This window comes from Oncorhynchus masou, chromosome 29 (assembly GCF_036934945.1).
Source record: "Oncorhynchus masou masou isolate Uvic2021 chromosome 29, UVic_Omas_1.1, whole genome shotgun sequence".
Taxonomy (NCBI): Eukaryota; Metazoa; Chordata; class Actinopteri; order Salmoniformes; family Salmonidae; genus Oncorhynchus; species Oncorhynchus masou.
The window spans coordinates 32,358,571-32,374,160 of NC_088240.1; the positions used below are offsets into that span (position 1 = coordinate 32,358,571).

At 43.2% G+C, this 15,590-nt stretch overlaps 1 protein-coding gene across 2 annotated transcripts in view; it reads left to right on the forward strand.

The window, feature by feature from the left end:
• Positions 1–4,987, forward strand: part of LOC135519356 (pleckstrin homology domain-containing family M member 3-like) — a 49,561-nt gene extending 44,574 nt beyond the window's left edge. Inside the window, exons 9-10 of one of the 2 annotated variants that reach the window (XR_010452286.1) lie at positions 1,267–3,143; positions 3,195–4,987. Coding sequence is in view for 1 of the 2 variants with exons in the window: in XM_064944536.1 (XP_064800608.1) it covers positions 1,267–1,429 (163 nt within the window). In the remaining variant the exon portion in view is untranslated. Of the gene's footprint in view, positions 1–1,266 lie in introns of both variants that reach the window. The other variant, XM_064944536.1, reaches the window with a different exon arrangement.
• The last annotated feature ends 10,603 nt before the right edge of the window (positions 4,988–15,590 follow it).

Here is a 15,590-nt window from a genome sequence, read left to right on the forward strand (position 1 = left end):
CGGAGAGCCCCTGAAGGCAGGGCCGTGAGTAGCAGAGTGTGTGTGTGTGTGTGTGTGTGTGTGTGTGTGTGTGTGTGTGTGTGTGTGTGTGTGTGTGTGTGCGCGTGCGTGCGTGCGTCAGTTACAATCTTTGCCGAAGTGAATATATGATATATATTAATCTGTGCTCAACTAGCTTTAAAGGTATCGACTCCCCACATAAATGTTATGCTGTTTCTTCAGCTTACAGAAGATGCTGTAGACTAGAGCTAATGATTTAATTGCAGTGCTTGGTACACACACACACCCTTCACTATCAGGCTGGATGGCACACCTGAACTTTTGACCAGGGTTTATTGCCCTTGGCAAGGAAGGATCACGTTAACTGATAGTGATAGTAAACCAGTTATACTGTAGTAAGAGTAGCAGCTTAGTCAGACTTTGGCCCCCGAGAGCAGGACCTGCTCCTTTCCTGGTTGCATCAGCTTTACCACCTCATCCATGACATAGCCTGGGACACTCAGTTCGTTAGCCTGCCATATAGACTCTGTTAATCATCAATAGGTGAACGATTGGGTTCTTTGGGACCGGTGCCTCATTTTGATTCGAGTGGCTATGAGTATGTTGTGTCGGATGCATTCCATAATCATTTCTGAAATATGTTCTATATTGTTTGTTCCAATTTTACCTTCTAAATGTCACTACAAATGTATTTATTTTCAGGCAAAGTAAATGCTTTCACCATTCTATGTTCCAGAAGTTTTAAGGTGAACTGTGTAGCCTAGTTAAGTGGATGCTGAACAAGGTTTCTCTCGTCTTATCTTCTATACATACAGTGGGGCAAAAAAGTATTTAGTCAGCCACCAATTGTGCAAGTTCTCCCACTTTAAAAGATGAGAGAGGCCTGTAATTTTCATCATAGGTACACTTCAACTATGACAGACAAAATGATAATAAAAAATCTAGAAAATCACATTGTAGGATTTTTAATGAATGTGTATAATGCTGTCCTGTCCAACAGATACCTGGGAGGGTGGTAACGTGATCAATCTTCCAGATGGGGCTGGACAGGGCTGGGTGAAACTAATGTTTATCCAGTCTTTTAGTACAGTGATGTGTTCATCTGGAAATGTATATCTGGAAATGTATATTTCCAGCTCATCCAGCTCATACATTTCAGACATCAGTGACCAACCTACAAGCTGAAACTAATATGCTTTTTCCCCACCCTTCAGATTTGTGCTGTATTGATGTTTGTGACTCTGTGCTTGGTCTGTATGTGTCCAGATGTGATGGTTGTGGAGCGGTGTTCCATACAGAGTGTCATCAGAAGGCCCAGCCGTGTCCACGCTGCGTACACAGAGAGCTCCACCATAAGAGAGCCTCGTCTTTCTGGAGCCCTGACGACGATACACCAGGCTGCGTCACACTGCCTTACCAGTACACCTGATCACAAATACACACACACACCCAACACCTGGAGATCACACACGCAGACACACACAGACACACACACAGACACACACACACACACAGATTGAAACAGCGGTGCCACTCCACAGAGCTACTCTCACCAAAGTCAATGGAAGCATGTGTGTTTGTGTGTGTGAGCCAGCCAGGATACACAGTGAGAGTGTTGATGACTAAGAAAGGGTTATGCTCTCTCACACACACCTGCTTTGTGAGCTACGCTGACGTCACTCTCACCTGGAAGAGATGGATCCCAACGCAACACCCACCGGAGAGGAACTGCTCTGCCTCTTAGCCTCTCTGCTATGTGCTATCTTCATAGTGCTGCACACACAAACACAGAAACACACGCACACAAACACAGACAACACAAATAAAGGGAGAGGGACTATGCTGACTCAACAGCAGTAATGCTTCCTCTTGACTTTCTGGACACAGTCGCACACACACACACACACACACACACACACACACACACACACACACATCTGGAAATGTATATTTCCAGCTCATACATTTCTGACATCAGTGACCAACTGACAAGCTGAAACTAATATGCTGTTGGTGTGATGTCACTATAGCCTATATCTATAGCCTATATCTGGTCTCTGTTGGTGTGATGTCACTATAGCCTATATCTATAGCCTATATCTGGACTCTGTTGGTGTGATGTCACTATAGCCTATATCTATAGCCTATATCTGGACTCTGTTGGTGTGATGTCGCAACTCGCTATATATTTGGACTATATATCTGAACTCTACATGTCCTTACTTCACCACGCTGTCCCTATGCCCTTCACTCTCTCTTTATCCTCCCCTTCACATGTTTTTGCACTATTTATGCATGTTCATTAGGATGTCAAGCCACAGACTGGGTTAGTAGCCACTGTATTTAAGGATGAGTTTGCTTATTTAACTCACCTATTGGCTCTTAGAGCCCCTGTAACCAACCAACCTTTATCCAGACATATTCAATAGGAGGGTCCAAGTGGGGGACGCTTATTATGATCAAGACACACTTGAAACTAGAATGAGATTGAGTCATAGTAATGTTCAAATCGCATATCATCCTATCATGTATACGTTTTCCTTGAGCGTGATAGGGGCAACTACTCCCTACTGCTGTCCTATGGGGCTAGAGGCTGGTGGATGTATTGACTGTCTCCATTATACTCGGTAGGAAAGGCTCCATCAGGTCAGCCCTACATCTCCAGGCCTCAGCCACAGAGGGCCCAAATTACAGTCCATGGAAAAGACCATGCAGGGCTTAGTTATGTTACGCAAGCCATCTCAAACCCACAGGAGCTGGGACTCATTCTACTGCTATGACTCAGTGCTCTCACTCTAGAGCCATATATATATATATATAAGAGAGAGAGAATATATATGGGGAAAAGTATAGAGATTTGGTGAGGGGTGTCTATGACTCCCAGTAGTGTGACTGGTCAAAGCTCAGTGGACTGGGGGTGGAGGATGAGTGCCCCAGTGTGTGTACTGTAGGTGTGAGAGCCCCAGTGTGTGTACTGCATGTGTGAGTGCCCCAGTGTGTGTACTGTATGTGTGAGTGCCCCAGTGTGTGTACTGTATGTGTGAGAGCCCCAGTGTGTGTACTGTATGTGTGAGAGCCCAAGTGTGTGTACTGTATGTGTGAGAGCTCCAGTGTGTGTACTGTATGTGTGAGAGCCCCAGTGTGTGTACTGTATGTGTACTGTATGTGTGAGGGCCCCAGTGTGTGTACTGTAGGTGTACTGTACGTGTGAGAGCCCCAGTGTGTGTACTGTATGTGTGAGAGCCCCAGTGTGTGTACTGTATGTGTACTGTATGTGTGAGAGCCCCAGTGTGTGTACTGTATGTGTGAGAGCCCCAGTGTGTGTACTGTATGTGTGAGAGCCCCAGTGTGTGTACTGTATGTGTGCTTTTGGATCCCCTTTTTCCATTACTTGACCTCTACTTGGGCAATAACATGTTTTCTCTGCATTGTTGCCTTTTCCTCTCCTCTCTTTCTTCTCCTGCTTTCTGAGGTACTGTGCTTTAATCGTACAAAACCTTACAAGACAGAAGCTTTAGCTAGAGTCGTGTCTTCCTTATGCAGCTGGGTCTTTATATTCAGATTCTGCTTTCCCTAGAATGTCTTTGTTTATCACTTTCCACATTTCCCATTTTGTCTTATCTCTCCTGAAAGGGCCGTAGTACTCCTTAAGCTGCTCATCCAAGTTTCAGTTTGTTTATGTATTAATGTATTTGTATGTAGGTATGTATGGTTTACAAGTTTCAAGTCATATCACCTTCTGGAAAAATGCTTGATAGAAAGCTGGATAACAGCTAACTCTCATTCAGGCTGTTTGTGTGGCCTGCTAACACTGAGCCAGTGTTACCAAGCAGCACTAATGCCCTGGACAAGTGCAAGATAACAGCTAGCTAAGTGGCAGTGCTTGTTTAAATGCAGCTACATTATCATTTGGTTTTCAGTATTTTGACATTTTGCACTATCAATTATTTTGCTGTTATAATGTCTGGGGTTGTATGCTATTATGTCCAGTAAATCAATCGCTTGTTTTTTTGTGTGAATTATAATGACCTGTTCTGACCAATTCATTCATGTTATTTATTGAGTGTCTTTTCGCCTGCCTTAAAATGAAAGCCAATCCTGTTACAGCGATAATGTAGTTTGTGTGAAATGTGTGGGCTTCCATCTTTAATCATCAAAATGCCTCAGATGCCCATGTAGTATTAAGCCATGTTTCTGTTTTTCATTGTATAGAAGAGATCCAAAACCTATGGTCACTGTTGCTTGAATAAAGGTGTCTACTCCAATCTGGAAAGCAAAGGAGATAATATCTTAAATATGTTTTTTTTTCTTTTAATTGGCGTCTAGCAAAGCTCAATGTACTAAGAGCAGAAAGGGAAGGCTAATTAACGGTCTGTTCTTGTGCATAATTGCAGTCAAATGTACATAACTGAAGTCTATCAGAGTGCAGGTTCTCATAGACTGTCTTAAAAAGCTTATATGACTAGGAGTGTTACTGCTTCTCTTAATGTATGTTGAGCTTAAACATCAGGAATTCACTGCACTGGAAATGGTGGACAATACCGTCTCTACTGAGGGACTGATGAGGGCATTGAACCTAAGGGAAGTATTCTCCTGGACATGGTTTTCCTGTTCAGATGCTCCGACAAATAGGGATATCTTTCTTTCCACATACTTTCTCCAACCTTTACACCATGAGCACTCGGTTTCTAGATTAATGAATACACCCTGCTTTTCAATACTGGGTTTTTATTGTGGAATTTATTCTGCCTTTGTTACATTTTGTTATTTTGTGTCACTTATTTATTTGATTTAAGTTGTGCACCAAGCAGCACTTAGGACTTAAGCACTGTTTCAGGTTTCCCTACTGTTCTATCTTTCTGTTTCGATATGTATCACAGCCAACCTCTTACAGAGACTTGTGTTTCAGTACCTGACCCCTCCTTCCTCCTGCTTTTCTTTGTCTTTTTTTACCACTGATGCCAATAAAACAAACAACTTAATACAGGCTGGTGTGGACAGTGATTTTCTGATCTGGAGTGAATCCTCATTGGAGACGGGTGTATGATGATAGGGACAGGAGTTTCTCCATAAACAGGTAGAAAGCCTGTCCCTAGAGATGTACCTTCTATGGTCACATGGTCTGTAAAAACTGGTCCTAGTTAGATAATACATTTGTGAATTACATAAGTCCCTGCTTGTGAGTCAGAACCAACCGAAGAATGGTGACAGTGGAACAAATGATTCAGTCCTGTCTATTTCTATTCGTAGTCCTGTTGATCGCCCTGAATGACGTTCCATATGGGGGCTTGGTTAGGCTTGGTTTGGTTTAGGGCCAGAGCAGGTCCAAACACTGACTCTCTGACTCTCACTAATCCCAAATGACAAACCTTACTGAATGTATCCTTTCCTCATGGAGGAGAACCAAGACCCAGCCAGCCTGAGGACCTGTCACAAACCACACTTTACTAGCAGCCTTGTAATCGTCAAGGATCTGACTGAGTTCTACCACTCGCTTTGTGTCTTTTTTTAATAGTGAATTGCCTTATTGTTTATGATGTCACAGGCTGGTACATTACCTTGTTCTGTTCTTATTCAAAGGTTAAGATCTGAAAGAATCCTTGAAAGAATGGATCAATCCAATGGCAAGCCCTCATGGGCGAGGCAGGGTCCACCTGGCATCACCCAGCCACACCTCTCCAGCCTGGCATAGGATTGGGGAGGAGTTGTTCCTAACCACTGATACAGGGTCAGATATTATTTCATCTAACCCAATGGTTAACAGTAGGACTGGATGCAGGGTAGTCTCATCCTAGATATGTGGTTAGGGCCAACTTCTACCTCGAGCCCTGGCGTACAGCAGCCAATGGGATCCGTGCTCCATCTGTCAGAGCAAAGTCCACACAAAGCCTGAGAAACCCACTCTCCCACCATTACCCCCACGCCCCCCATTCCTCCCTGCCTTTTTGGCAGCAGCCATTCCTCCAGGTCTTGTCCAGGAGAGAGCACTAAAGCTTTCCACCTGACAGACAGTAATCCACCGGGATCTGAGGCCCGCCGATGGGCCGGAACATGCCCGCCCACCGTGTGGTGTGTGTGTGTGTGTGTGTGTGTTCGCCACTTTTTTTTGTGGCAGAGAGGTTTCGGTGGTTTTTAGAGGGGCCTTGAGCCTTGCCACTCTGTTGATTCCAAACTCCATTAAGTTCTTAATGTTGGACAGGCCAGAGTTGATCTCTCTCTTTTCTCTCTCTCTCTCTTTTTTTCCCCTTCCTAAATGGAACCCTCACACATTTCTTTCCCTAGGGGACACGGGGGTTCCAGGCATTGTAGCCCTTTACGATTTTAAACAGATTTTCAGTGTGAGGTATTAACGACACCAAGTGTTTGTACTTGTTTGCAATGAGTGAATGGAGGGGTGGACACATTCCTTCCCTTCTATTGGAAATATATATACTGTAGTTACCAGAGGAATGAAAGCCCTGTAAAATGTCATTGGACTTTGAAACAATAACTCGATGTACAATGATGTATGTAGTTTGCCGACATGACAAAAGATGTGTCCAAACATGGTTGGGAAAAAATGTTGCTCAGCCTTTATAGTTCCTGTCCTTATTCTCCTCCTGAGTCTCTCAGCAGGCTTCCCAAACAAGACGAGTACAAGTGTAACATAACTGTGTGTGTGGATGTAAGTGTGTGGGGGGGGGGGGGGGCACGTGCGTGTGTGTGTGTGCAGACTGTGTATTGCCTGCCTCATTTGCCTGTGATTTGTATTGAGGGAGAGGGCAAATTGAACCTGAGTGTCGACCGCGCTTAATTGTCATCGCCAATTAGTGCATTGTCAACGGCCACAATGGCTCAACTGTACCGAGTGGAACACGGTCCTTTGTGCTTCTCCAGTGGCCCGGGGGCCAGTCAAGACTCATTTAGGGCCTTGACAACAAGAGAGGAGAAATGCAATAAAGAAAGAAAGAAAGAAAACAAAAGGCGGTTTAAAGAGAAAAAGACGATTGGAGAGAGGAGGGGTGGAGGGAGAGAGGAGGGGTGGAGGGAGAGAGGAGGGGTGGAGAGAGGGAGGAGGGGTGGAGAGAGGGAGGAGGGGTGGAGAGAGGGGGAGGGGTGGAGAGAGGGAGGAGGGGTGGAGAGAGGGAGGAGGGGTGGAGAGAGGGTAGAGGGAGGAGGGGTGGAGAGAGGGTAGAGGGAGGAGGGGTGGAGAGAGGGAGGAGGGGTGGAGAGAGGGAGGAGGGGTGGAGAGAGGGAGGAGGGGTGGAGAGAGGGTAGAGGGCGGTGGGCACCGGTAACATGGGTTGGAACGCAAGGCTGAGGGTCCTTTTGAAAGGGGGAAGAGAGTAGTGCTACGACCCCCCCCTTACTAAGACTCCCTTTCTCTGACATACACACATACACACAAACTGGCCCTCTGACATGGGGCAGCTACACAAAGGCACACAGGACACTGCTGTTCTGGGTGACCCGGATCAGAGGAGAAAGAGTAGCTAGTACTTCTGCTCTGTACAGTTACAACTGTTTCCTTATGGTGCATTCTGACTGGGGCTTCTAGCATAGACATATGTCCATGTGTAAAAGCCTATGAATCTAAACTAGGTCATTGCACTGCTCAGTGCACGTTATCAAAAACATTGTGCTTTACTCAAGTGAGTAGCTACACTATTTTGATTGGTTGGGTCAGTTCCATTTTATTTCAATTAAGGAGATACAGTACATTGAAATTCCAATTCATTTATTTTCAATGAGGATTTCTCCATTCCTGAAGTGGAATTCCAATCCACTTTCTCTAGTTTACTGAATCGAGATGGAGTTGACTCTAGCTCTGGTTGCTAATTTCTACTGATGTTTGTGCTGTGATTGTTGCTTTCTGTTGGACAGACAGAGAAAGACAGTGATTGACTGCTCCGAACACACAGCAGTTTAGCCATCTCTGACAGGAAAATTCAGTGACTTCCCCAGGTAGACGCTAAATTCCCACAGCAGCACCCTAACCAACACCAACCCAACCCCCTCTACAACATGTCACACCACTCTCAGTCTAGTGATGCTCTCTTTTCCCTCTGACTAAAGGTTTGAACTGGTTATTAAGTCATTTATAGGGCCCAGGCTCATGGATAGCAGGATATACTCCTGGTCCCAGGTATGTGTTACAAATAGGGCTGTTTTCCTAACCATGTTAACTGACCAGGAAAACCTCTGGTCCAAGCTGAGGCTCCTCAATGTATGACAACACTGAAAATACTACTGTAATTCAAAACACTCAAACTATTATAGAAGTGGGAATTGGAGTTACATAATCTTATCACACAAATCTTATCACACAAAAAGTGGGATTTACACATGATTGTAGGTCCCTAAATGTGGGATGATGGTTGTTTTGAGTAATTATGTCTGGTATTGTGTAACCCTGACCTCATGTCTATGTATACTGTATAAAGGTTAAATCAGAGAGTGGGAGTGGGAGTGGAGACAGGAATATGAGAATGCATTTACAAATGTAACATTGTGTGATTAGCCTTTTGTGTGTGTGTGTGTGTGTGTGTGTGTCTATGGAGAAGGCTGAATGAGGAGCAGGATAAAGGCTTTTGTGTAGACACCTGTACGGGCACGTAGGCTCATCCCTGGCCTTGGAAAGAGAGAGGGAGGTGGTGAAGGAGAGAGGGGAGGGAAGGAGGGAGGGAGGGAGGGGGACGGAAAAGCCAGGGAGGGGAGCATTGTGCCACAGATTTTGCCACAACACTCAATTTTACTCACATACCCAAGCTAACTGATATGGATCCCACAATCTTTACTGTGTGTGTTTTGTAGGTGAGCTCAGGTTGTTGTTTTGATTCCAAAGAAATCAGAAGACCTAAATAAACTGACCTGTGATTAGATGTTGTGTCCAATCTCTGAGCAGCTCCGCCTGTGTGGTCAATTGTTGATTAGGTTTGCCTAGCTGTCAGATTGGTTGATATGCTGTGCTCTGTAACCCGTGGTTACCAGACTGGTCAATGATGCAGGTCAGGGTTTGTTTGAATGTGTCAAGTCTTAGTCAAACATCTCAGGTACCAGGGAAATTTAGCAAGAGTGACCCAGCGTGTGTGTGTTTTTGTGTGTGTGAGGTTTAGTGTGTGTGTGTGTGTGTGTTTGTCACAGGTTTTTATAAAGTAAAAAAACTAACATTTAACCTTTATTTAACTAGGCAAGTCAGTTAAGAACAAATTCTTCTTTACAATGACAGTCTGCCCCAGCCAAACCCTAACCCAGACGACGCTGGGCCAATTGTGCGCCGCCCTATGGGACTCCCAACCACGGCCGGATGTGATACAGCTTGGATTCAAACTAGGGACTGCACAGTAGTGACGCCTCTTGCACTGAGATGCAGTGCCTTAGACCGCTGCGCCACTTGGGAGCAGTCTTTTGATACCACAGAGTCTTTCAGGAATGTGGTCCTTTCTATTGACTCATTTATCTTGGTAACATGCAGTTTATCCAATGGAATCTGGGTGTTAACAGGCAATAGAAACGCTTGACTTGGCAGTTAAGAAAGACACAGTCAGTCAGACAGACACATAGTCACATTTGTGCACATACAAACACACACACACCCTGCAAGACCTTTGGACTTCAGAAAGCCTCAGCACCTCTGTGTCACCTGGGCAGGAAATGTGTGTGTGTGTATCAACCCTATCCGGTATGAATGTCCCCTGACCTTAAAGAGACAGGTCAAAAGAAAACAAGCTGAGTGAAACCATGGGCTACGTCCCAAATGGCACATTATTTCCTATATAGTGCACTACTTTTGACCAGGGCCCAAAAGTAGTGCACTATACAGGGAATAGGGTGCCATTTGGGACACAGGCATGCTTTGTGGAGGGGCCTTCCATGTGATCACAGTGTATGTCTTGCCTGTTGGACCCATTGTCATGAATGTTTAGACTCACTCCTGCTAGGTCAACATACTCACAAAGCACGGCTGTTGTTTACCTTACCTATATGCCTACTTATTTACTTTACCTATATGCCTACCCTCCCTCCCTACCACAGGCTGCTGAGGGGAGGACGGCTAATAATAATGGCCGGAACGGAGCTGATGGAAAGGCATTAAACATGTATTTGACACCATTCCACTGATTCTGCTCCAGCCAGTGGATGACCGTGTCTTCCGCAGTTAAGGTGCCACCAACCTCCTGTGCTACCTACCTGCCTCCCTACCCAGCCTGGTCTCATGGACAAGACAAAACATAGTAAACATAAATCTGGGACACTCAAAATAGTGAGATATGTTACATTTGGTATGGTTACATAAGACAGAAGGTTGTTTAAGGCAAAAACGAAAGGATATTATGTGGATAATGTGAACGTCTAGCAACCCAAAGGTTGCGTGTTCGAATCTTATCATGAACAACTTTATCGTTTTAGCTAACCAACTTTGCAACTAGATATGACTTTTTAGCTACTTTGCAACTACTAAACCTTCCCCTAACCTTAACCATTTAACTTAACTCCTAACCCTAACCTTAACACTAACGCTAACCTTAACCCCTAACCCAGGTATTCCCGTCGGGGGTACGCCAAATAAAAATGTGATTCACATATTATTTTTTTATAATAAAAACTCTTCACATTTTCAAATAGTACATTTATATTTTCCAACGGGGCTATAGATTTGGATGAGTTTTTTTTCTCGCCTGAGTAGCCTCGTTTCACTGCCAAAAATAGAATTAAACCATCTAGTGTTCAGCAAAATAACAACACAATGTCAAATACAGATAGCCTAGTCAAATAATTAATATCCAAACACATTAACCGTTACTCTCTCACAGGAAACCTTTGCTCCTGTGCAAACATTTAGAAAAGAAACATGTCAATTTGAAAAATAAGCAACTGTAGTTTTTTGAGCGAGTAGTAAGACATATATAAAAGCAACAGATGCCATTAATAAGAAGGGGCTAGAAGCGTCTTATATGGTGAACTACCAAGTGGCTCGGACAGGCAAGCGCCATCGTTTGTGGAGCACTTAATTCTTCCTGCTGCCGCGGATATGGCTGGACAATGCTGGGGGAAAACACCAAAAAAACTATACAGACAATGTCTTCATCAAACAACACTGTTTCACGATGCATCAGTGACATGGCAGGAGATGTTTTGAAACAATTACTGCTTTGCATACAAGCCAGTGTATTCAATGTGCGGGACAAAATTGAGACTTTAATTAAGAAGTTGGAGCTCTTTTCTGCCTGCATTATCATCATTGTATGATTTCTTTGTGTGCAAATTAACTCAAGCTTACAGACAATGTCAAATGTGATATAACGAAGAACCTGAGTGACATGGGTGCGCAGGTACTTTCCCAAAACGTACAACACAAACAACGGGATTCGTTATCCCTTTCATGCCCTGCCTCCAGTCCCCTTACTGATATCTGAACGAGAGCCTCATCGAAATTGCAACAGGCGATTCTGTGAAAATTGGATTTAATCATAAGCCACTGCCAGATTTCTGGATAGGGCTACGCTCAGAGTTTCATGCCTTGGCAAATTGGGTTGTTATTAAGACACTGATGCCCTTTGCAACCACGTACCTACAGTTGAAGTTGGAAGTTTACATACACTTAGGTTGAAGTCATTAAAACTCCTTTTCAACCACTCCACACATTTCTTGTTAACAAACTATAGTTTGGCAAGTCAGTTAGGACATCTACTTTGTGCATGACACAAGTAATTTTTCCAACAATTGTTTACAGACAGATCGTTTCACTTATAATTCACTGTATCACAATTCCAGTGGGTCAGAAGTTTACATACACAAAGTTGACTGTGCCTTTAAACAGCTTGGAAAATTCCAGAAAATGATGTTATGGCTTTAAAAGCTTCTGATAGGATAATTGACATAATTTGAGTCAATTGGAGGTGTACCTGTGGATGTATTTCAAGGCCTACCTTCAAACTCAGTGCCTCTTTGCATGACATCATGGGAAAATCAAAAGAAATCAGACAAGACCTCAGAAAGAAAATTGCAGACCTCCAAGTCTGGTTCTTCCTTGGGAACAATTTACAAATGCTTGAAGCTATCACGTTCATCTGTACAAACAATAGTACGCAAGTATAAACAACATGGGACTACGCAGTCGTAATACCGCTCAGGAAGGAGACGCTTTCTGTCTCCTAGAGATTAACATACTTTGGTGTAAAAAGTGCAAATCAATCCCAAAACAAGAGCAAAGGACCTTGAGAAGATGCTGGAGGAAACAGGTCCAAAAGTATCTATATCCACAGTAAAACGAGTCCTATGTCGACATAACCTGAAAGGCCGCTCAGCAAGGAAGAAGCCACTGCTCCAAAACCGCCATAAAAAGCCATACTACAGTTTGCAACTGCACATGGGGACAAAGATCCTACTTTTTGGAGAAATGTCCTCTGGTCTGATGAAACAAAAATAGAACTGTTTGGCCATAATGATCATTGTTATGTTTGGAGGAAAAAGGGGGAGGCTTGCAAGCCGAAGAACACCATCCCAATCGTGAAGCATGGGGGTGGCAGCATCATGTTGTGGGGGTGCATTGCTGCAAGAGGGACTGGTACACTTAACAAAAGGAAGGCAATGCTACCAAATACTAATTAAGTGTATGTAAACTTCTGACCCACTGGGGGTGTGATGAAATAAATACATGCTGAAATAAATCATTCTCTCTACTATTATTCTTACATTTCACATTCTTAATATAAAGTGGTGATCCTAACTGACCTATGACAGGGAATTTTTACTTAGATTAAATGTCAGGAATTGTGAAAAACTGAACTAAATGTATTTGGCTGAGGTGTATGCAAACTTCCGACTTCAACTGTATGTGTGGAGTCTCGGCCCTCACTAGCATGAAAACTAAATACATGCGCAGACGGTGTGTGGAAATGATTTAAGACTGAGACTCTCTCCAATACAACCCAACATTGCAGAGTTGTGTGCATCCTTTCAAGCACACCCATCTCATTAACCTGTGGTGAGTTATTCAACCTTTTTGATGAACAAATAAGGTTTTATATGTAAGATGGCTAAATAAAGAGCGAAATGATTGATTATTATTATATTATTATTTGTGCCCTGGTCCTATTTCCCACAAGCCGTGTTGTGACAAAAACTCACACTCATTCTTATGTTTAATAAATGTATCGTATAGTGTGTGTGTGGCAGGACTACAGTGATTGCAAAAAAAAACAGCATTTAAGAGTGAACTGATGCTAGAGGGGGTACGCAGCTGGAGGTTGAATGTTTGAAGGGGTAAAAGTTTTGGAAGCACTGCCTTAACCCTTATCCTTGCTAATGTTAGCGTTAGCCACCTAGCTAACGTTAGCCACAACAAATTGCAATTCACAACATATCACAAGAATTGTAATTTGTAACATATCATACAAAATGGATGATGGACATCCACAAATTAATACATACCATACTAAATTGAGTTTCCTGGATTTACATACAGAATAATAGGGAATTCTCTGAGACCAGGCTGCCCTTTTATTTAACTAGGCAAGTCAGTTAAGAACATTTTCTTACTTACAATGACAGCCTAGGACCAGTGGGTTAGGTGCCTTGTTCAGGGGCAAAACTACAGATTTTTACCTTGGGGATTCAATCTAGCAACCTTTCGGTTACTGGCCCAATACTCTAACCACTAGGCTACCTGCCAACCCTACCTACCTACCTACTCCCCTACTTCCCTACCTACTTCGGCCAGCACTAACTGAGAATTCAGGATGTTAACAATTGGACATGTCCAATAATGTAGAGCCTCGAGGTGGGTCCTTGTGGTCCTCTGTAGCTCAGTTCGCAGAGCATGGCTTTGGCGCTATTTTACTCATGCTAGGATGTCAACCATGTCCAATCACCATCTCAATGTCCATGTTTCAAAAGCCAATCATGTATAGCTTCTCATTCTTTGGAAGGAGGACTCTTTTTGAAAGATGGAGGGGTGCGTTTGCTATTGGTTCACTCAGCCAGACAGAACTGTAGCTAGCTAGCTACTGTAGCCAATTGTCTCCAACTTTCTCCTAAATTATCAGCTTTTCATACCACATGGTAAGATTAAACACCATACTGTAATGGTGATATTAACCAGAGCCAACTTGTTTTCCAACAGTAGAAGTTAAATAGCAACCGCCAACTTGTGGCTATCAATAGTTGCTCCTTAGCTGCTGGTAACGGTACAGTAAAGTTACAGTAACTCTAGCATTAGTTTTCATAAGTAAGAGAACTCTCAAAGTTGGTGAGATTTAAAATATAATACAATCTGCTAACGTTAAGTTATTGCCCGTTTTAGTAAATGCTATTCTGCTAGCTAAATTTATTAGCTATCTAGCTAACGTTTGCAATCTATGTAAACAGGTACGGTCACGCGTTACATTTTTACTTTTTTTTGCTAGCTAAGTTAGCTATTATGCCAGCTAAGTTAGATAATGCTTTGATATCCAGGGGATGAACTTTGTTCTAGCCATAACTAACATATACTTTATACCAAAGTATTTGTTTAGGAATTAAAACAGTTAGTCCATGATATTTTATTTAACCAGGTAAGTCAGTTAAGAACAAATTCTTATTTACAATGATAGCCTACCCCAGATGACGCTGGGCCAATCACGGATGGTTGCGATACAGCCTGGAATTGAACCAGGGTCTGTAGTGACACCTCTAGCATTGAGATGCAGTGCCTTAGACCGCTGCACCACTCAGGAGCCTAGCTGATATAGCCTAAGTTGACTTTTTGCCATGATGCCTGATTAGACAACTTGCTTGAATACTGACAAATTTCCCAATAACATCATGTAGTCTTGTAGGCTGACTATATTAGGATAGTTTACATTAGGTTTGCTATGTATTGCTAATTGTTCTTGTGGTAGTGTTATACATCCATCCTGTTGGTTTCAGATGTCTAAAAGAAGGGCTAGCTTAGCCAGCTAGTCCTAAGGAGGACTCCGGTACACTGCACACCGTGTGCTTTTGTACTTTTTGTTCATCTAAAAAACATACTGTATTACTAGAAATAGGTGTCATTAAATATAGGCCTTTACTACTAATGAACAGCAACTTTGTTATAATATTTGGCCATCAAATTTTATTTAATTTATTTATTTTACCTTTATTTTACTAGGCAAGTCAGTTAAGAACAAATTCTTATTTTCAATGACGGCCTAGGAACAGTGGGTTAACTGCCTGTTCAGGGGCAGAACGACAGATTTGTACCTTGTCAGCTTGGGGATTTGAACTTGCAACCTTTCGGTTACTAGTCCAACGCTCTAACCGCTAGGCTACCCTGCAAATTGTCATTGCATATTGTAACAAAGAGTATACACAGTGTCAAAGTCCCAAGCTGTGATCTTGTCAACCAATCACAACAGGTTAACAAAAGTTCCAGAGAGAGGTAGAGTTCATCACCCCTTGACTCAAGGTTTTGTGTGTGGGGGATGGGTAGTGGGGTGAGCTACTTGAAAGTGCTGGGAGATGGTGAAGTCACCAGCAGGGGACTTCATAACAGGCTTCCTTATGTATTGTTACAGATAGAGAATTGCCCGATGCAGGTCCATGGACAGCTCTTCTCTGGGGCCTTCAGAGATGTGTCTGTGGATTTC